General features: G+C 48.8%; 1 protein-coding gene across 3 annotated transcripts in view; it reads left to right on the top strand.

Annotated features, from left to right (window-relative positions):
- Window positions 1-22,581, top strand: part of Prkcz (protein kinase C zeta) — a 115,936-nt gene that overhangs the window by 87,162 nt on the left and 6,193 nt on the right. For all 3 annotated transcript variants that reach the window (XM_036177543.1, XM_036177546.1, XM_036177544.1), the window contains 7 exons: window positions 703-800; window positions 14,029-14,115; window positions 15,232-15,367; window positions 15,538-15,625; window positions 17,490-17,609; window positions 18,175-18,254; window positions 19,016-19,105. In XM_036177543.1, coding sequence (XP_036033436.1) covers window positions 703-800; window positions 14,029-14,115; window positions 15,232-15,367; window positions 15,538-15,625; window positions 17,490-17,609; window positions 18,175-18,254; window positions 19,016-19,105 — 699 coding nt within the window. The remainder of the gene's footprint in view (window positions 1-702; window positions 801-14,028; window positions 14,116-15,231; window positions 15,368-15,537; window positions 15,626-17,489; window positions 17,610-18,174; window positions 18,255-19,015; window positions 19,106-22,581) is intronic.

Below are 22,581 nucleotides of genomic sequence, written 5' to 3'. Positions count from 1 at the left end.
CATCTCCCTCTGTTCCCTGGGGCTGTGGTGGGGCCAAGCTGTGGTCTCTGACTTTGCAGCATCCCACTGAGCCGCTGCAGAGTTGGGAGAGATGGCCCTGTGGTAGCAGCTGAGCTCTGGACATGACTGTGGCTTGTCTGCAGACTCAGTGCCTTTGGAATCTACTTGGTCCTCCATCCTCACTTTCCTTGTGTCCTAACTGATTATGATGCAGCCTTTCAAGAACTTTCACAGGGAGCACAAGCCAGTGTGTGGAGAGCCAAACCCGGCAAGCATCTTGGGATAGGGAGGTGATGGAGGTGATGTTGGAGATAGTAATGATGGTAATGACAGAAGCGGGAGTGGATGGATGATGGTGTCAGGATGAGGATTGTGGGGCGAAGGATGATAGTTTGGTATTTGTTTTTTGTTTGAGACAGGATCATTCTGTAACACAGACTGCAGGCTGCCTGGGAACTTAATGTATAGCCCAAGCTGGTGTTGCACTTGCCAGCAGTCCTGGCCTTACTTCCTCAGTGCTGGGACTACAGGTACTGAGCCACCACACCTGCTTGTGATGTGTTTCTTGATAGGTGGTTCTTTTTTACCTCCAAATTGCCTTCTCAAAAACAGAGGGGAAAAGCCTTTCCCGTCTTGCCCCTGCCCTCTCCAGGGCCTGAGCAGTGCTTAGAAGCCTCACTAGAGCTGCCTGGTCTCTTTCAGGACATCGACTGGGTACAGACAGAGAAACACGTGTTCGAGCAGGCATCCAGCAACCCCTTCCTGGTTGGCTTACACTCCTGTTTCCAGACAACGAGCCGGTAAGGAAGAAAGTGTTTCCTTGGGTTCTGCTGCTTTCTGATAAGAACCCCCAGAAGCCAAGGTGAACTGCAGTTCCAGGTGTCCTCTTTGGGCCTCCTCCCATGCAAGCATGCGTTGTTTTTAGATCATCAGACTTACTTTGTGGTTCCCGTTGGCTGGTGTCATGTGCAGTAGACTTCACACATCTGAATTTACGTGATGCCATTTGTGGGATCTTCTTGAAGGCATCCTACCAAATGCAGGTCCTAGGTCTGATGTGGGATGTCAGAGCAAGCATGGGTATCCTGTGCTGCTGCTGTTCACTGAACAGAGACAGGCATTTAATAAACACTAAAGGTGTCACTTCTAAGCTTTACTATATGTGTTGAAATTCTACTGCTTTTAAAATGTTTGAAATCTAGTGGCCTAAGATCACAGCAGTATACTGTTAAGAATCTGGAGACCAGCCTGGCTGGGCGGCAGTGCCACATGCCTTAAATCCCAGCACTCAGGAGGCAGGGCCAGGCAGAGCTCTGTGAGTTCAAGTCCAGCCTGGTCTACAGAGTGAGATCCAGGACAGGCACCAAAACAACACAGAGAAACTCTGTCTCGAAAAACAAAAACAAAACAAAAAAAAAAGAATCTGGGGAGCAGTTGACTTGGACTAATGTGTTTATCTACCACATCCCCCAACCATCCCCCACTCAGTATGTCAGTGGTAGGACTCATGGGGGCTTCGCATCCCCTGCTCAAGGCAATGGCATGTTGAACCAAAAAGATAAATAAAAATTGGCAAAGCTGAGCCAAGTGTGGTGACACTTCTGTAATCCCAACACTCAGAAGACTGAGGCAGGAGGATCATGAGTTTGAGGCCAGCCTGAGCTAAATAATAAGATCCTATCTAGCCGGGCAGTGGTGGCGCACATCTGTAATCCCAGCACTCGGGAGGCAGAGGCAGGTGGATCTCTGTGAGTTCGAGGCCAGCCTGGTCTACAGAGATAGTCCAGGACAGCTCCAATGCTACAGAGAAACCCTGTCTCGAAAAACCAAAAAAAAAAAAAAAAAAATCCTATCTAAAAATAAACTGGGCAAAAGGAAAATGGTACATGAAGCAAATTCTAGAAAAAGCAAGGCATAAATCTCAGAACACTGTCCCCAGTCCTTCCCAAAGTCCAGTCTTCTCATGGGCCATGCTAAAGACCAGGAGAGCTAGCTGTGGAGTGCAGGCTCGAGACTCCAAGGGCAACGATGGACTGCCCAGCCCAGCCCTCAGCCCCTGTGGATGGGTAGTCACTGGTTCCCATCACCCACACATGGGGAGGACCTCTGCTTTGCATGTTCTGTGTTTCACGTGTTACCTCTAGAAGCATCCTCAGAAGCTCACCTATGACACTGCTTAGCCAGGTCAGCCCAAACAAGTTGAGGCTATGTCCATTGCAGCTGGTGGCATTCCTGTCATCAAGTGGAAATTCTGTTGTCAACCCTTCCCTGCATCTAACTCCTGAATGTGTGTGTCTCAGATTCTCTCCTTCCTGCTTGAAGCCTGGCCGCAGGATGCCCAGTCCCCAGGGTTCCCTTCTGATGGGGTAGCTCTGGTTACTTTGTAGTCCCCACTGGGAGGAATCCAAGCTTCCTGTGCATGGGGAAGAGGACTCTGTAGTCATCCCCTACCCTTGCCTCACAGAGTCCTTTCTCCCTGTTTCTTCCCCTCCCCAGAGCTAGAGCCACCAAAAAGGCTCAGCCGTCAATGGTCCCCTTTGTACATTCCCATGGCCCTGTCTCCACTGTCCTGGCCCTGACCATGTCTCTGGTGAATAGGAACAAGCCTGAGGGAAAGCAGCCCAACCCAGCCTTGGAGTTCCCAAAGGGTGAGGTTGCAAAAAAACGGTTGTGCTCTAATCAGCATTTGCAGGGATGCTGATAAAACAAAGACCAGGAGTTCCAGCAGCTCCACCCCGGTCACCCAAGTGCAGAAAGTGATGCTGGAACAATGCAGCAACCTCAGCATCCCACTTTGGAAGATTGGATTAGAGACACGGTTCATGTTGAGGCTCATGATCATGATAACATGTGGGTAGGAGAAGCAATTTCAAGAGGTTTGAGGAATGTCAGATGTTTTGGATGTGAAAAACAAGGACATTTGAAAGGGGACTGTAAACAGGGCACTTCTAGAAACAATGTTTCTTCAAGGAACAATGGCAATAGAATGCCCCTTCCTTCTGGAGTATGTAGAAGGTGTGGTAAGGGAAGACCTGTTAAGATTCATGCTACACCAAACTGCAAGGCCTGGTCCCAGGAGTAATGCCTATGTGCGTCAAGTTTCTTTGCCTGTTTTTCTCTGTACTGGATCTGTCACTGACACTTGAAGCGTCTGGCATGGGTGGTTTACCATTTGCAACTTTCCTTGGGTGTTTTCATTGAGTGCATTTGCTTTGACCGTCAGAAAATGTGTATGTGTGTCTCCCTTTCTGGCTGTGAGCTCCATCAGAGAAGGGATTGCTATGTGTTTTTGTATCTCTAGCGTTTGAATATCTGTCAGTAAACGGTGACGGTCTGAGAGGAGTGAAATTTAAAGTAAAATCATGTTTCCTGTAGAAATATAAAATGTGCACCTGTAAATTTCATGACTTGTCGCTAGGCGGTGGTGGCACACATCTTTAATCCCAGCACTTGGGAGGCAAAGGCAGGTGGATCTCTATAAGTTGAAGGCAGCCTCAACAGTGAGGACAGCCAGGGTGGTTACACAGAAAGACCCTGTCTCAACAAACAAACAAAACAAAATAAAAATGTCATGACTTGTAAGGGAACCAGTAAGTTGTTGCAGCCAGCCCTGATGTACTGGCAGCTAGGATGTCAGTGGATTCACTGTGAACTCAGAACAGGGTTGGCAATGTTCTTTCACTCAACAGACCTAACTTGCAGGTCTAGAAGCTTCTTTTCTGTTGCTGTCCATGGAGTCCCTCTCAGAGTTGAGAAGTAACTCAGATGCCACATAGTGCCTCATCCCCTAAGAAGATATCATGTCATCACTTGGGTCTGCCCTAAAGATTTGCTGACAGCAATCAATCCAGACCACAGCCCACACTTCCTGGCTGTATGTTCCTGCACTGCACAAACACTTCATGTGTTTCCTCTGGGAACAAAGCTGGGAAGTTCTGGAAGGTACTTGATGTGGGAAGCCTTTCTCCTGGTTGGTGCTGTGTCTGCACAAATGGCAGCATTGTGTACCAGCCCCAGCTTCTCCGTCAGTCAGAGATAGAGGGAGGGCTGTATCAACAGTCCATATGTCCTCACTGACCTTGCACAGATGAGGCAAAGCCACCAGGAACAGAAAATCTGGTGCCTGCAATTGGGTACGGAATACACCTGATGTATCCCACTGGCCTATCCCACTCTGAGTGACCACAGGGTTTATAAAGACTTCTCATAGAAACTCACCCTGAGGTCTTGCTGAGCCTGTTGCTAGGGACTGAATGAATGTCAGTGTGTTCTACCTCCCAGCAGATCATGCACAGCAGGAAACCGGGGGAACTCCAGGCAGGATGCTAGCTAGCACTTGCTGGCAGCATGAGTGGAAATCTAGTAAATAAAAGACAATGGTTTCCACATGTGCCTGTGTGATTATAAAGAGGCCTTCTCGGGTTTGGGGGATGGAGGGATAAGGACTTCTTTCTTTCCTTCCCAAATCCAGTGGTGCCTATTCTGGTGGGCCTCACAGAATTTTTGCTTTCATAGGCTGGCACCTCTTCCATGGTATGTGTAACACGCTGTGAGACAAGGATGGGGCATTTTAATGCTAAGCATCTACTGATGGGGAGCCATACCCCATGTCTACATGGTCTTTTCCAACAGTAACCAGAATTAAAATGTTGCCACAAAAACCTCTAAAAACAGGGAAATCATTTCAGCTTACACTACTCCAGGAAAAATGGCAACCTAAAAAGACTGCCAAAATGACTCCTTTTAAGCCCCTTTGTGTGTGCCCCCAATTTAAGTGTGGCTGGGGACAGGGATGCAGGCTGCTACTGAAATATCTGCTGCTGGCTAGAGAGTTGCGAGATAGAACTTGGGCTTAATGTGTGCAGAGCCTTAGGTTCGATCCCTAGCACAGAAAAAAGAAAAGAATTTAGTTAGCTTGGCCTGCTGTGGGGTAGCTTTCTCTTTTCTCTCTCTCTCTCTCTCTCTCTTTTTTTTTTTTAACTTATTACTGTTGTGTGTGGGAGGCGGGGGTGTGCGAGCCTGTCTGGAAGTCAGAGGCCAACTGTGAGGGTTGTCTTTCCTTCCACCTTCATGTGGGTTGTGGGGTTCAAACTCCGGTCACCTGGCTTGCCTCACAAGCTGCCTTGCTGACGCCCTGCTTTTGCTTCTAAGGAAGGGCAAACCTGCTGACAGTTGTTCTTGGAGAGGCCTCCATAATGTCTTGTCTTAGACACTTGAGGAAACTCATCCTGCCTGAAGCAGCTTATGGGTATTAAATACCACTTGGTCCTTGCCTGTTTATAGAGAACTATTAAATCTGCCACGGTGCTAAAGAGGGAGAGAGCTTTTTCTCTTAGAACAGGAAGTAATCCCCCTGGAATAGGTCATAGGTGAATCAGGAGGAGCCCCAGAGGTTGGCATCCAGACTAGGACATGGGAATGAAGAAGTTCCCTGTGTGTCCACAGTTGTGACTGGCAAGGAGGTGAAACTCAGCTGGATGGCACATCAGAGCTGAGCAGCCACAGGGCAGCAGGTGATCGCCTTCCCCTTGCCATAGTGGAGAGGGAGGAAGTCCCCTGGCTCAAGGACCTCACCCAGCCCCCCAGGAATAAGCAAAACAGCCCAGTGACCCTTGGCAGGCCTAGGCTGGATAGAGAGAGGAGAGCTCATTGGGCGTGGGAGGTAGAGCAAGAGAGGTCATTATGGTAAGAAACAGGAAGTGACGGTGAGCGGTGTGTACCAGGTCCAGCCCTCAGAACCACTTCCTGTGGCCTCAACAGGGCCCATATTGCTGTGAACTGGGCAAGAATCACTCGGGCCGTGGGAGGGAGGGTGACTCAGGCACTGTCAGACTCCTGTCGTCAGGCTGGAGCCCAGAATGGAAAGAACTAGTGTTGAGTGGCAGCTCTGGAGCTGAGCGTGGGAGCTATGTCAGCCTTCGTGATGACAGCACAACACCTCAAAACCCTGGAGTGGTTCTCGCCAGCTCCAGCAGCCCCTTCCTCTAGAGCACAGCTCTAGACACGGCTTGGGCTAGGGGTCCAGAGCAGGTGAATTGTTCTGACTCAGATGTAAGAGTTCCAGGGATATTTTTGTTAAATGTTGGTTCTCTCTGCAATCTTAAGAACACTGGGTAGCTATTGATGAGTCATCATGAAGCCCTGGGCAGCAAAGGGACCCTTGGCACCCTGTGACATCGCTTGTGTCCTCTGAATGACAACACAGAAGTGTTTCTCCCATTAGGGCATGCCCCCCACCATCTGTGATAGAGATTTAGCTGTCTATTCCCAGCTAGGAAGTGACAGGCAGCTTTTGGGTGTATTACTGGGGGTAGGGGGTGGGAGTGAGGTCATACTCTCTCCACAGCCAAGTCCTTGAGCCAGTGGCCTTGACTGACAGACCTAAAGGTGGTTGTGCCATAGTGGGTGGATATGAGATTGTCATGTACCTCTCCATTCAGAGCTGAACACCCTTCTTGCTGTGTTCTGCCTTGCTCTGGGGACAGTGGCTGGCTTCACAAGGATGTGGGACTCTTTTTGTTAAAGTGGTTCTCAGGATCAGCTCTGAAAGTCACTTTCTCTCCATCCTCTCTCCTCCCCCCCCTCCTTTCTCCCTCCTCTCTCCTTTCTCCCTCCTCCCTCTCTCCTTTCCTCCATCCTCTCTCCACATAGTCTTACTATGTAGGGTAGGCTGCCTCTGGAACTTTCTATTCTCCCGCCTCCAATTGCTAAGTGCTAGGTTCACAAACACACACGTACTACCATGCCTAACTTTCAATTTTCTTTTGTTGTTGATTGGTTGGTGCAGAGGGTCAAACCCAGGACCTTGCACATACAAAGCAGCTGCTCTACCACTCACCTACACTCTAGTTCATCTTTGCCCGTTCATTGTAGGGTGGGGACATATGCCCGTCTGTGCTGGTATACTTGCTGGTGTGTGTATGAAGGCCAGAAGTTGACTTCCATTGTCTCTTCCTCAACAACCCCCACACACTTTACTTTCTTATATTTTTTGAGGCAGACATTGCCCTCCCCCACAGGGTTGGTGTCTCATCTTCCTCTGGCTGCTGATGCTATCTAGACACTCCACCTTCCAGGTGACTGGCAAGAATGACCAGCACTGTCCTCTTCCTTGCCAGGGATAGAATACTAAGATGGCACAGTGCCAGCCACAAGCATCGGTCACATGCCATCAGAAAAACAGAACCAAGAAAGACAGTCAGAAAGGGGTAAGAGGTGCTCTCCAAACCCTTAATACCCTCCGGCAGATGTGCCCTTGTTTGGGGCTGGAAGGGACGATAGGGAGCTCCACCCTTGGCCCTTGCTGCAGCTTCTGGTTCACAGGAGCTGCTGCAGTGGGCGAGCTCTGAGAGACAAGAACCATCCCTCTGGTCCTAGACCTGACACCTGCAGTCCTGCAGGTCACCAGCAGGTGGGAGAAGGTTCTAGGGACATTAAGAGGGCATTCAGGCAAGAAGAGGCACCAGTGACTGGCTCAGAAAGGCGTTTATTTATCTTGTCAGGGCATCTGCATCCATTTCTGTTTTACTGTCAGGAGAGCATTATGGGCCCCGAGGACTGAAGTCTGGATCTCCAGAACTCCTGCAAATGTCGGGTAATGGGGCTGTTCACCTGCAATTCCACTTCAGGCCTTGGAAGGTGGAGTGAGGGGCTCGCCTGAGCAAGCTGGCTAGCAACAGGACAGTATCAATCAGTGAGATCTGGGTTTAATTGAGAGACCTTATCTTAATGAATAAGGTGGAGGAGGAATAGAGGAAGAGCTCCAACATAACTTCAGAGCTGCAAACACACACATGTGCCCACACATACACAAGCATGTGTACACATGTACACACACACATGTGCAAGTAAGCATATGTACACATGTATACACAAACCACACATGAAAAAGACACCCCCCCCCCAAAAAAAAGCATATTGCCTTGGGAGATCACGAGTTCTAAAGATGGCTGAATTTTTCTCCTGGGGCCTCCTGAAATGAATTGCCACCTAAACATGGCTGAAATTGTCCTGATGCTAGACTGTCCCTGGATGCCTGGAGAAAGCCATATCCTGCTTTAGTCTGACACTATGCTTTCTAACTTTGCTGATACTTACAATTTTTTCATTGCTGTTTGTGGTGATGTTTGGTTAGTCTGTAGTTTTCTTAGGCAATCCTTATTGGATTTCTAAAATGATATCTGGTTTTTTGTTTTGGTTTGGTTTTTTTGGTTTTTTGATTTGTTGTTGTTGTTGTTTTTTCAGAGCTGAGGACCGAACCTTGTGCTTGCCCCTCTACCACTGAGCTAAATCCCCAACCCCAATATCTGTTTGATTCTGTAGATAATCCTGGAAATTATCAGCTACAACTGCTTTTAAGATTGTGTGTGTGTGTGTGTGTGTGTGTGTGTGTGTGTGTGTGTGTGTGTGTGTGTGTACAGGTGCTCTCAGAGGCCAGAAGCAGATCCCATGGAGCTGGAGTTAAAGATGGTTGTGAGCCACTTGATATGGGTGCTGGGAACTGAACTTGGGTCCTGTGCAAAAGCAGTATACACTCATAATCACTAAGCCACTTTTCCAGCTGCCACTCTACCCCTATCCCTTTTTGGTACTAGGGTGAGAGGCCAGAGTCTCATACATGGCAGGTGAGCACTCTCTGAGCCACAGGCCCAGGATTACCTCTTGGTAGGTAGTGTGGGGATTTTTCTCAGTTCCTTTGCCAGTGTTACTATTTGGGGGGTTTCTTTTTTTTAATTTATTATTTTTATTTATTTATATGTATACAGTCTTCTGCTTGCATGTGTCCTTGCAGGCCAGAAGAGGGCATCATTACAAATGGTTGTGAGCTACCATGTGGTTGCTGGGAATTGAACTCAGGTCCTCTGGAAGAGCTGTCAGTGCTCTTAACCTCTGAGCCATCTCTCCAGCTCTATTTTGGTGTTTCTAAATGGTAACATTCTCCCCAGCCATGCACTTGCTTTCTCCTGTCCCTCAGTTTCTCCGTCAGACACTGGTTCTGACTCAGAAGAGTATGGGGCTGGTATCCTGTGGTATCTGAGTCACACTGACAGACAGTTCATGGCATGCTCTGCATCTGTTCCTGCAGACATCTAAGCCAGTTTGCTCCCTCCCCACCCTGGGAGAAGATTCTTTGAAAAAGATACAATCCTCTTGTTGGCCCAGCTGTGTCAGGTGTTCTTGTCTGTCCACATCTTTCTTAGAACACAGAGCTTTTTCTGGGTCAAGGAACTGGGGTTTAACTCTTCCTTCTCACTGTGCACTGCTCCAGGGCAGGGTCTGTAGCATGGCGGCTGTTGAGTCTCACCTCTGTTCTCTTGGGCCCCAGTTAAGAGTCTGGCCTCTTGTTCTCTGTGATACCGACCAGATTCTAGGCTGACACTCTCACGTCCCTCTCCTCCTCGTTGCTCTGACATCTACTTGGCTCATCTGTTAGGATCAGAGACAGGACTTGAAATGAGGTCTCTGTGAATAGGCTGTTTGGTGCCTTGTGTCTCTCTCCATATAATCAGGAAAATGGTAGAATTTGCCTCATAGTTTGGGGAATAAATGAGTTCTATATAGAGTGTGGGCCATCAAAACTTGTATTATTGTTACTATCTATACCAAGAGTTAGCAACCTTTTTCAAATAACTATATCATCAGTGTAGCACAGTGTCTTGACCACAGGGATGTGATCTGAGAACTTGTCATTAGACAAGTGTGTTCCTGATTATCATAGCTTATACAGACTAGGCTGTGATGTCACTCCGTAGCGGCTGTGGCTCTTCACTGATTTCACTTTCTCTGCTGTATAGTCTTCATTGTGGCTACTTGTTCTGGCACAAAAGCCGCAGACAAATGCAATAAATGGCATGGCAGGACATGGCGATATGTACTTGTAATCCCACTCTGGAGGCAGACATAGAAGATCAAAAGTTCAAGACCCACCTGGGCCACATTAAGCCCCATCCCACCACCAAAAGGAAAAAAAAAAAAAAGGAAAGGAAAATATGCTGGTTGTGTTCGAATAAAACACAAGGCAACAAAGAGCCAGCCAGTTACTTCTTGATTGTCCACCCCACACTCCCTTGTGCCGTCCATCCATCTTCTCTTGGCCAAGGTCAGGACTGGGTACCTATGTTGCTGGGGAACAGGGGAGTGGGCCTTACAGGGTCCCTCTTTCTCTGGGTCCTCTCCTGGTGAGGGGAGCAGTGGACTTGGCCACTACTTGCAACTTTCTCTGGCTCTGCATCCTAGAGCTCACTGCTTCTCTTTATTCCCTTTCTCCCTTTGTGCGGATAGATCCATTTCTACTGTTTTTTAGTAACTTCTGCACATTTTGTTAAGAATAAGTGATAATATCCACCATCTGAGTCATTAATTGCTTCCTTCCTACAGTGGTATGGCCTTAAAAGCATTAGGAGTCTGACTGTAGAGGTGTTGAGGGTATTGCCCTCAACAGGCCCCTGCCCATCCTAATAAGTCTCTCTTGGTGCTTATTGTCTGATGCACAGACACCTGTGCATAAAGTCTGTGTGTGAGTGTTGGCTTCAACCTGGCTGAGAAACATAGCCATGGCCCGAGACAGAATTTGAGGCTAAGAAACTTGGTATGGGAAGTACCTGCCAAGCACACAGAGCAAACTGCAGATGCAGATATGATCTCGTATTTTCACAGCCACAAACACCCAAACCAACCCAAGTTGCCTATAGGTCAGTCCACATGGTACTCCTGGGGGATTTCTGTTTTGAAAAAAGCATTGAAAACAGTACTGAGGCTTTGTCTGTAGAACCCTCCCCCCAAAATCCTTAGTTTCACAACTGATTTTATAACAAACAGAAAGAAAGGGGGGGCAGCAAGATGGTTTAGGGGTAAAGGCACCTGCTTTACTCCTGACAGCCTGACTAGGTGGAAGGAGAGAACTGACTCCCGGAAGTTGTTCCCTGACCTTCACATGCATGATGTGACAATACACCCTAGAAATACCACACACACACCCACGAAATAAATGAAAGAAAGTTGGGCATAAAGGCACACACCTATAATCCCAGGAGGCCAAGGCTGGAGGATGAAAACTTTGAGAGCAGCCTAGTTTGTGTTGTGAGACCCTCATGGGAGGGAGGGCAGGAAGCGAGACATAGTCCCAGTACAGAAATGGCCAGTGTAGAAATCCACTGTGGCCTCTCTAAACAGAGATGCTACCTTTCTGCTTTTGTGGGGCTTAACGCCCTCCAGGCTAGGATGTTTGCTTATGTTTTCTGGAACTGACTGAAGTTTCTCCCTGTTATGGGATGCTGTTATCACCAATGTCCACTAGAAGTTGGCACTTGAGGAAAGGGCTCGGCCCTCCTGATGGCAGGACCCATTAAGTTTGTGAATCTTGGTAGATGGAAAAATATTCGTGCTGGGCTTTGTAGTCTCCCAGAGAGTCTGGAAGAGATCCCTCCAACTAATTCTGAGATGTTAGACGTCTCGTGGAGTCTGATAAGAGCCACAAGCCCACCTCCCAGGATGCCATGATCATTCTGTGAGTGGCACTTGAAGGTACTTAGAGTGCATTGCAGCTCAGGGTTGAGTGCTCTGCTTGTCTGCACCAGGGAGACTGCCTCTCTAAGGGCCAGAGGGCAAACACCTTTGTTTTTGTGGAACAATAACAGAAAAGCCACCACAGGTGATTCATAGTTGGTGTGTACCGGTTCCGCCTTGTACTGTGGGTTCTCCTCTGCAGCTTCAACCTGGGTGTGTCAAAAGTCCTTGTGGGGAGCTTCTGTCTGTACTAAACATGTACTGGCATGTGTGGTGCTGAGGGTGGAGCTATGGCTTCACACATGCAAAGGCAAACTCTCTTTACCCCAGACTCAGGTTCTGACTTTCCTTGTTTCTCCTTAACAATACAAGGTAACAATTTGCATAGTTTTCTCATTGTGTTGAGTATTGTGAGCAATCCAGATGTGATTTACACTATAGCAGAAGGTCCATTTTATATACAAACCTTGAGCAACAATAATTAAGATTGGAGGAAGGTGGTATCCTCAGCCCTCACACAAGCACACTAGAATTTTCTTCAGGACCAGGACACCTGGGGCTGGCTTGCCTAGGGGAAATATATAGCTCCTCATCTGGTACTGGGGGGCTTTTGTTCTGATTTCCACATATTAGGCATTGTTTCTCATCTAAACATGTAATTTGAATTTAGTGAGTGGCTTACAGCCAGTTGACTTGCTATGACAGTATTCCTGTCTTCTCTGGTTTCTTGACAAGAGCTTTGGAGGCCAAATGCAGGCATCTACCCACAGTGGATTAGCCAGTGAGGTCCAGTCCAGTGTGCTGAGAGCTCTTACAGGAGCCAAGAGATGAAGGGTTTGCTAGCTCCCACCCTCTGCTGGTGGGCAGAAAAACCGTGAACAGCAAACTGCAGATAAACAATCCAGGCAAATTTGAGCTGCCAACCCAGATGTCCCCAAGGTACCCTCAACGGGGCATCTCAGGAAATTATTGTGAATTGAATTTTGAAAATTAAGTCTTATTAAATGCAGCAAAGATCTTATTAGTGAAAGAAAACACATGGCCAGTGTTAGGAGACATGAGGGCTGTGTGCTGGATCCCAGTTCCTAAACTCAAAGAGACTTGACCTCTGCCTGACCCCTGCTGCCCTTCCCCTTGCCCACCTGCTGAGCTGGTGGCATCTCAGACTCACTGCATCATGACCATCTCCCTCTGGACCTACTATGCTGTCCCCACACTGGAGTGTCAGTACCTCAGCCCTAGCAGCCAGGCTACCCCCATTCTTATCCCTCTTCCCTATGTCCAGCTACTGGCAGATCCATCCAGTTCAGCCTGGCTCTTTCTCATCTCTTCACTGATCCACATCGACCCTCTCTCACCAGGTGGACAGGCATCTGTGTGGTTCCTGGGCCTGCCCATTTACACTTTGCTGAGGTCCATCCACATACAGAGGCTAGAGCAGCCCACCCCTAAACCGTGTCTCCTGATATGTTTCCGTACCTGCCCCATGAATCCTCTCCTAGTCCACCTCCAGGATGGCCCACAGCCTGTTCTCCCCTTACCCTGTGCTCCATTAGCCCTCTGCCCCTTCTTTGGTTACTTGTTCACCTATCGTGCGCATGCACACGCGCGCGCGCACACACACACACACACACACACACACACACACACACACACACACTCACCCTGAAACAGACCTAGCACCATTGGGAACATGTGGAGGCCCACAGGGGCTTCCTAGTGAGACCTTACTCAGGGTCAGAGAATCTGGGCTTGCTTTTCCCGGCCGGGCTTCGTAATGGGATGATTTGGCCATGGGCGTGGTTAACAGGTATTTTGAAGGGTCTACACTTGGCTATACATTATGCTTTGATCTTGAAAGGGGGAGGTCTTTTGCCTCTCCCCTTGGTAGTATATAAAAAGCCCGTTAGAATAAATCTCAAGGCACTGGGTATTGACCCAGGGCCTTCCCGAAGCTATCTTGTGTCTCTGTCTTTCTTATTGTCTCTTTCTATCATTCTATATAATACTTCCTCATTCCTCTCTCCTCCCTCCAAGAACCCTTCCACAAGTTGGAGCTGGACTCTGACAGGAACACAAGAGACAAAATGATAGGCAAGTGAACACCTAAGCCTATTTCTTCTTTTCTAAAAACAGTGTCCTACCTTGGTATCATGTGACAAAAGCCACATCTACTATCCAACATGGTCTTGGACGCCAAATGTCAGGATCTGAAACCATGCCTCATGCCTCACCAATCCAAATGCCAAACTCAGCTTCCGCCTCCCTTTCACCTTGAGTTTTTTCCTACTGGCCCCATGAGCTCCCAGGTGGCCCGTCACATCCTTGTTTTAGGCACATATGGTTCACTTTAAGAGGCAGCAGGTCAGCACCCAGAGGTGACTCAGCTTGCTACTAAAAAGTGAACCTCTGTGGAGGTTCCATTCACTCTGGCCGCATTGCTGGTGCCTTTGACTGGAGTGAACCTAGCACGACCTTCAGGGTAGTTTCAGTTCCTGATCCTTTGCCCTTCTCTCCTGCCAGGTTGTTCCTGGTCATAGAGTACGTCAATGGGGGGGACCTCATGTTCCACATGCAGAGGCAGAGGAAGCTTCCAGAGGAGCATGCCAGGTAGGTCCAGATCCACAAAGAGTGTGGCCTGGGGACCTTCCTCAGACCAGCAAGAGAAGAAGGGGGTGAGATTTGGGCAGAAGGTGGCAAAGATGAGACTTTGCCTTGGTATAAGGATTCCAGAACCTCTGGAGGAATTGTAGAAGCTTTTTCCAGGGCTGGCCCCTCCTCAGACTTCCAGCAGAAGCCCCTCACCCAGGAGGGCAGGCTTTCTGAACTGTTTTGTTTTCTAAGTCCCACACTCCCTCAGTGGTAGAGTACAGCAGGCCTTTATTAGCGTCAGGAGAGAGTCCCCCAGTTCTGCTCCTGGCCCTGAGCAGCTGCCATTCCGCCCACTATCCTGGTGCTTCCCTTGCAGCCCACGCCTTGCAGGAAGGCTGGGGAGACTTAAATTTGGATGGCCCCTTCTTATGTACCTTAGTTTCCCCCTTTGAAGTCTTGTGCATCACCTAGGCTCCCTCTGGGGAAAGTGGGCAGAAGTAGCAACCACTTATTGCCTGTCCACTTGCTTTTTATAACACTCGTGGTAAAATGCACACAGTATTAATGTTACAGTTTCAGCCATTTTAAATATATAGTTCAGTGCCATGAAGCTGACACACGGCTATGCAGCTGCCACTACACACAGAGCCTCTTTATCTCTCACACTGGAACTGTACCCTGTGAATGCTGACTCCCCAGGCTCCTGACCCCAGCCCTGTGCACCTCCCTCTGATTCCAGAGACCTCCCTAAGTAGAATCTTGGATTATCTGTCTTTATATATTTGACTTGATATGATGTTCTCTGTGATTCACTATATAGCCTGTCAAAAGTCCTTTCCTTTTAAAGGTTGGATAATATTTCATTCTACTGATAGGCCATACTCTCTCCCTACCCCCTAGTCCTCTTCTCTTTCTTCTTCTTCCCACTAGTGGTACACAGGGCTCCAGCTTTCCACGTCTTCACTACTTACTCTGGCTGTGTTAAGTAGCCATTCTGGTGGGTAGGAGGTGGACTCTCACTATAATTTAAATTTGCACTTCCCTGGTGACCAGGATACCTTGTGGAGCTGTGTGTACCAGCCCCTGGTTGCCTGCCACTGTCCCTCTGCTGACCACAGAATGCCCCCACCTCAGGTTCTATGCTGCTGAGATCTGTATTGCTCTCAACTTCCTACATGAGAGAGGGATCATCTACCGGGACCTGAAACTGGACAACGTCCTACTTGATGCCGATGGACACATTAAGCTGACGGACTATGGCATGTGCAAGGTGCCTGCCCCACCTGTCCCCCACCTTGCCTGTCTGCCGTTGACACCCTACAGACTGGGCACAGCTCAGTGGTGACCATGCTGAGGCACCGCTGCCTGTAACTGCCCCACCTCCTAAGGAGCGCCACTGCCTGTGGGATTCACCCTCCTGTCCCTACTCTGTCCCCACAGGAAGGCCTGGGCCCTGGTGATACAACAAGCACTTTCTGTGGAACCCCGAACTATATTGCCCCTGAAATCCTTCGAGGAGAAGAGTATGGTGAGTACAAGGCACATAGCCAGTCAATATAGGTGGACACTTTCCAGAAGTCTCCCCCCACCTGGTGATGCTCACTCAGAGCACAAACCTGTCCAACCAATTCCTGCAAAGGCCCTGGCACAATAAACAGGGAGAGATTTGTGACCATATTACACCCAAAGACAACACATGACATCCCTTTTTGTTCCCCAGGTGCGTGTTACCCTTGCACACCTCAGGCCCACCAGACAACCCTGACCATTCCTCTCTGAGGAACCATAAGGGTTGGGGGAGGAAGAGGAGCATGAAGCAGAGACAGACAGACCCAGGGTCAGGTCACAGCACTCCAGGTTGATAGCTGCTGGCCATGCATATGTGGAAGAAACAATGTCTCCTTGGGAATGCTAGGCATGTCTCAATCAGGATCCAAAGTAGAGGGTGATCTGGGAAACCCTATAGACACAATAGTATATGTCTGCTCCTCCTCTTTCTCTAGGTGGAAACAGTTGTGTGCATCCATGTGTGGGGGTGGGGTGGTGTACACATACAAGTACATGTACATCCATGTGGTGGAGGAGAGCGTGCAGTGAGTGAGTGAGTGAGTGTGTGTGTGTTTGTATGTGTGTGTATGTGTGTGTGTGTATTTGTTTACTGTGCACACAGGTTTATTACGTATGTTGTGTGTATGTGCTTGTGCACACACCCACTTTTGCATCCTAATGTTTTCTGTCATGGAGGTGGGATTATGGACATGTGCTATTTATTCCTGATTCATGATGGTGGCTTCAGTGAAACCAGTCATAAATACACCTTCACATAAATGTGTGTGCAACAGGCAGCGTGTGTGGGTCACTGACTCAAGAGAGTAACTGGGCTCCTAGAAGCTGCTTCAGCTGAAGTTGTTCAGTAACCAGAGAAGGAAAGATGGCAAGTTGGAGCCAGAGACCAGTCTAGAACCAGCCAGGGTTCTTACTGGTCCTGATTCCATGTGTGATGGAGCAGATGAACTGTTCAGAGACTGTAGGGATGGCCAGGTTTTCTAGAACAGAGCTGAAGGCAGGTCTTCCCTCCTGCTGCCTAAAAAAACTTAGCATTTGAACATAAAAAAAAAAAGGGGGGAGAGAGAGAATGAGAGAGAGAGAGAGAGAGAGAGAGAGAGAGAGAGAGAGAGAGAGAAGAGAAGAGAAGAGAAGAGAAAGGAAGGAAGGAAGGAAGGAAGAAAGAAAGAAAGAAAGAAAGAAAGAAAGAAAGAAAGAAAGAAAGAAAGAAAGAAAGAAAGAAAGAGGGAAAGAAGGAAAGAAGGAAATGACAGCAGAGGGAATTATAGGAAAGTGTTTTCTTACCTCAGAGAAGTGGGTTCTGACTGGTTCTGTTTGGGAAGCTCTGGGGATTGAAGCTAGAGCTTTGCATGTGTGAGAAAAGTACACTACCACTGAGCTACATTCCTCAGTGAGAAAGGAGCTTTGTAACTTTAAATGAAAGCAAGAAAAAAGCCAGTTATGGTGGCACGAATTCACCAGGCTGAGGCAGGAGGGTGACAAGCTGAAGGCCAGTGAGACCCTGTCCCTAATAATAATAATAAATAATGATGGCAGGAACAAAGCAGGGTCCTTTCTTGGACCCATTCTGCATGTTTGTGTAGTGATCCCAGCAGAGCTGAAGGGCCAGGTAACAGCCTGGGTAACCCATAGTGCAGCTGGAGACGTCACAGCCACACACCAGTTCTGCAGCTTCTGAGGAAACACATGCCCAGCACAGTAAGTGAAGGGCAGTCCAGCCACCCAGGGAGATGGATGCTGACTCCCTTTGGCACATTCACATTCATGGGCTGAGTGTGTTGGCTTCCCAGCCACCTCCTGCCTAGTGACTGCCTGCTTTTCCCCAGGGTTCAGCGTGGACTGGTGGGCGCTGGGCGTCCTCATGTTTGAGATGATGGCTGGGCGCTCCCCCTTTGATATCATCACGGACAACCCTGACATGAACACAGAAGACTACCTTTTCCAAGGTTGGTGGCCCGAGGTGCATCCACTCCCTCCTTGCCTCTGCATGTTCTTTTCTTCCCTTCTCGAAGGTGAGGATGAGGGGCATTGCCCAGGCTTGTGCCTCAGCACTAATACAGTGCTTGCGGAACCATTCCTCTGGCAGAGAATGTGAAGTGAGGTGACCATAGTTCACCATAAGTCACCTAGAAAGAGAATGCCCTGATTTAGCCGGAGCCCCCTTCTGCATTCCCTATAGCCCCAGACAGGTCCCCCTCTTACCCCTCCTCAGAGTTAATGGCCACTGTTATGTCCCTCAGCGCCCTCTGGTGACTGGGGTGCAGAAGCCTCCACATGCCTGTGACCAAAAGGTAGTATATGAGGAGCTGTTGGTTCATACATGGTTATGTGGTATATGCCATTGTATGCCACCAGGAGGTTCCTAAAAAGTCAGGCGTTCAAAGCCAGCAGGATACATAGCAAGATTATGTGCTCCCCCCAAATAAAAGAACAGAGTTCAGGGGCCCTGTAGGCTGCTGGGAAAAGTAAACACTACCAAGGAGTCTTCTCACCTGGCTCCTGTCCACACAGTTATCCTGGAAAAGCCAATCCGGATCCCCCGCTTCCTGTCTGTCAAGGCCTCACACGTCTTGAAAGGATTTTTAAATAAGGTATGCTTTGGCTATGCTGACAGAATATCTCTTTTGTGTCTGTCTCTCTGGGGTCAAGTTACCTATGGGATGGAGTGGGTGGGCAGAGTCCCTCTGCTGAAGCTGTTTGTCATCAACTGCCAGCTCTTCTGTGCAGGTTTGATCATATGCTTTGGCACTGGGGTTCTGTGTTCTGCGAGTTTCCTTTTTTTTTTTTTTTTTTTTTTTTGGAAACTTTCTATTTTATGCACATTGGTGTTTTGCCATGAGTGTCCAGTGCCCTGACACTGGAGTTACAGACAAATGTGAGCTACCATGTGGGTGCTGGGAATTGAACCTGGGTCCCCTGGAAGAGCAGCCAGTGTTCTTAACTGCTGAGCCACCTCTCCAGCCCTAAAAGAATGAAGAGTCCAAAGTTTGCTTTGTTGTTTTTTGTTGTTTTGAGACAGGGTTTCTCTGTATAGCCTTGGCTAGAACTAGTAGAACTTTTCCTAGAACTGGCTCTGTAGACCACCCAGGCTGGCCTCAAACTGACAGAGATCCACCTGCCTCTGCCTCCTGCATGCTGTTGACAGTATGTGCCACCACTGCCCGGTGAGTTTAATTTCTATTAATACTTAGCATAGCAAACAGGAGAAAGTAACCTTTGGGGAAGGACTCCCAATAGGGGAGGTTATACCCTGGATGAGCTGGAGACAGTGTGATCATCCTGTTGGGTAGAGGCTGAGTCAGGGGTTTCCTTGGGAGTCCTGACTCACCCTTACTTGAACTCTGACCTCCAGGATCCCAAAGAGAGACTTGGCTGCCGACCGCAGACTGGATTTTCCGACATCAAGTCCCATGCCTTCTTCCGCAGCATAGACTGGGATCTGGTAAGCCTCAAGAGTTACTCGTGCCCATTCCATAAGGTGGGCTGGTCTCATAGGCAGAGTGTAGGCCCATGTGCACTTGGGTTCCTGGTAGATGGTGTCTGGGCCCCAGGGACATGTTCTTTAGTGTGGTTGGTTTTCCAAAGCTGCCCAGACTTTATCTGTCCTACTGCTAACTACTGGCAGGTAGTAATAAGCACAGGCTTCAAGGTTCTGATCTGAGTTGGGTCCATTTCTGATATTAGGAGAAAAAAATAACTTGTTCCAAAATAAGTGATTGAAAAGTTACTGATATGTTTCCTATATAAAATACACTCTTTTAGCCGGGCAGTGGTGGCACACACCTTTAATTCCAGCTCTCGGGAGGCAGAGACAGGTGGATCTCTGTGAGTTCGAGGCCACCCTGGTCTACAGAGAGAGTTCCAGGTCAGGCTCCAAAGCTACACAGAGAAACCCGGTGTCAAAAAACAAAAACAAAACAAAACAAACCCAAATATACTCTTTTGAGGGAAAATATGAAGTTTAGTTCATTGAGTAAATCTGGAAATTGCCCAGCTTGGGGACATTGGACACCTTCCTTCCCAACCCCACCCTGACCTTTTGTTGTTGTTGTTGGGTTTTTGGTTTTTTGTTTATTGAGACAGGGTTTCTCTGTGTAGCTTTGCACCTTTCCTGGAACTCGCTCTGGAGACCAGGCTGGCCTCGAACTCAGAGATCCACCTGCCTCTGCCTCCCAAGTGCTGGGATTAAAGGCGTGTGCCACCACCGCCCAGCACTGACCTTTTCAGATGGTCCACAGCCAGCACTGATGTCTACATCCCACCCCAGGGAAGAGCAGGATCTTGTCATTTTTTTCTTTCTTTTTTTTTTTCCCCAAGATTTATTTATTTATTATGTATACAGAAGAGGGTGCCAGATCTCATTACAGATGGTTGTGAGCCACCATGTGGGTGTTGGGAATTGAACTCGGGACCTCTGGAAGAGCAGTCAGTGCTCTTAACCTCTGAGCCATCTCTCCAGCCCTTTTTTTTATTTTTCAAAATAGGGTTTCTCTGTGTAGGCCCAGCTGTCCTGGAACTCTTTCTCTGTAGACCAGGCTGGCCTCACACTCGGAGATCCGCCTGCTTCTGCCTCCCGAGTGCGGGGATTAAAGATGTGTGCCACCAACACCCAGCACAACCGGTCGCTTTTTATTTACAAGACTGTTTGTGTCTAGGGTACTGTGAGGAATGGGGAGGGGCTAGGCTGCAGGAGCACCAAGTGATCAGGATGGACTGTGCCCCACAACCCTTGGCCCTTCTGGAGCCGCACATCAGAACCTCTTGTTCTCTCCCTTGTTTTGGTGCAAATATCTATTCAGTATACAGAACACTGACACTTTTTAACATTGGAGTGTGTGGGGGTGTATTGTGTATGCATGCACATATGGAGGTCAAAGGACAACTTCTGAGTGAGTCCTCTGCTTCCACCACACAGGTCTGGGGACAAACCCAGGTCATCAGTGTCTGCTGAGCCATCTCACTGGCCCTTGATCCTTAAGAACCAGTTTTGTCAGCTTTTAATTTCACTTTCTAGCTCTGGTAGCATCAGAGAGAAGCAGTGGGCTTCTTTCTAACTCTGTTCTTCACCATGCAGCCATACCTGGCTTGGCCAGTCTTTGAAACCCATCACCCCCACTCTGACACAGAGTCATGTACTGACCTAGCAGATCCATGAGTGAAGTTCAGGGGAAGTTCTACATTGTCCCAACCACCTTCCTCATGGCTTCTCCTCTGAGCCTGCCTCACTGGGGTCCACCTCGTCTGAGCCTGTAGGATCTGAGTTCTTCCTCCGGCCCTGGCCCTGGGCTCCCACATGGCATCAGTAGCAGCCAGGCCTCATCTCCTGTCACTCTTGCCTCACTATAAGTGAGCAGATATGATATAAATAGTGTTTAATTTTAGTCCAGCTGCCTCTAGGCTGGCCAGCCAGGTGGTTCTGAGCAGCAAGAGGGACTGAAGAGGTCTTCCTCTACATCATACACATGGCACACATCTTGTGGGCCTGGAACCATTACCACAGAGCCTTTCTTCCTCAGCCCAGGAGACTCATGCCATGTGTCATCACACCCACCTTACTATCCCCGTCCCTGGCCACACCCACTTGTGCTCTGTCTTGCAGTTTGACTTGCAACTCTGCCTTGAAAGGAGACTCATCCAGTAGGTGGTCTTGCATTCTGGCCTGCTTTGCTTGGTGAAGCATCTTCAAGCATCGTCTTTGTCATGGTGATATTCATGTGACATGGCTGCCTGATGTTTCCTTGCACAGATGGACCATGTGTTTGTCCGCTCATCCACTGATGGTCGCTTGGGTGGGGCCCACCTTCTGGTTCTCAGGTTGTTGGGCAGCTTGCATAGCCTGTCTGTTGGGACTTGTGTCTAGTTTTCTTGGGGACATTCCTCTAGATGAGCCACTATTCAGGTGGTCACTTGGTGTCCTGCCTCTTGAGGGGCTGCACCCCAGGACTTCTTGAGACCTTAGGACCGTACACCCCAGCACCATCTTCAGTGATTGCAGCTTCAGGACTGTTCATCTGAGGTGGGAGCTCAGGCCCAGAGGTGTCACCGTGGAACCTGGGATGCTGGTCCCTAGTTCAGGTCTGGTGCCATGAGGAAGAGGATAGATGAGATGTAGGCAGCAAGGGGATTGGAACTGGTCCCTGCCATGAGCCACTGTGACACCCTGGAGAGGCTACTAATTCCAGCCCTTCCCCTAGCTGACCAAGCTCTGCTCGTGTCAACACTGCCAGACAGCCATGGTGGTAACTGGTGTGTCCACATTCTTGGGCCTGAGGCCATCTATGCTGTTCTTTAAAGATTTGTACAAAGCCAGCTGACATGGGTCTCATTCAGGGATTATAGGCCGTATGGTACTACTATGTGTTGTATGTTTGGAGCAAAGGGGGCTAGGCTTATCCCTGATCCCCTCCCACCTTTTTTTTCCCTTGTGGGCTTGGGCTTTGAGAGAGAAATGACAGCCAAACTCCTGCTGTAACTTGAGACTCTGGGACACCTGAGCTGAGGAGATCGGGGCTCTGGAATGGTTTATTTGTGGGGTGAAGGCCCTAGAAGTAGGCGGGTAGACTGTCAGGAACCAGCCCACCACACCTACCTCCTCCCTCAACCAGCACTGTTCTATGGCACATTCTGTTCTGATGTCCCCCAGGACCATCCTCCATCCTGAGTGTCATGGGACAGAGGGAATCATTACGAACTCAAGCAGGCAAAACAGTGGCTGCCCTTACAGATGGGGGGAGGGCGGTTCAACCTGATGTCTGAGTTTCTGCTTCAGACAAATCTACTGGGATGGTCTTGATGAATGTAAGGGACTAGAGACACAAATGAGATCCTCTTCTGCCCACCCCAGTGGCTGATCTGAGAACTACTGTCTGCATGGCACACCATCCCTGATAGAGACCTTGTGCTACCAGATTCTTTTAG

This window comes from Onychomys torridus, chromosome 2 (assembly GCF_903995425.1).
Source record: "Onychomys torridus chromosome 2, mOncTor1.1, whole genome shotgun sequence".
NCBI classification, from domain to species: Eukaryota; Metazoa; Chordata; class Mammalia; order Rodentia; family Cricetidae; genus Onychomys; species Onychomys torridus.
The sequence above is the reverse complement of the archived record's forward strand: the minus strand, read 5'-3'. Positions and strand labels throughout refer to the sequence as shown.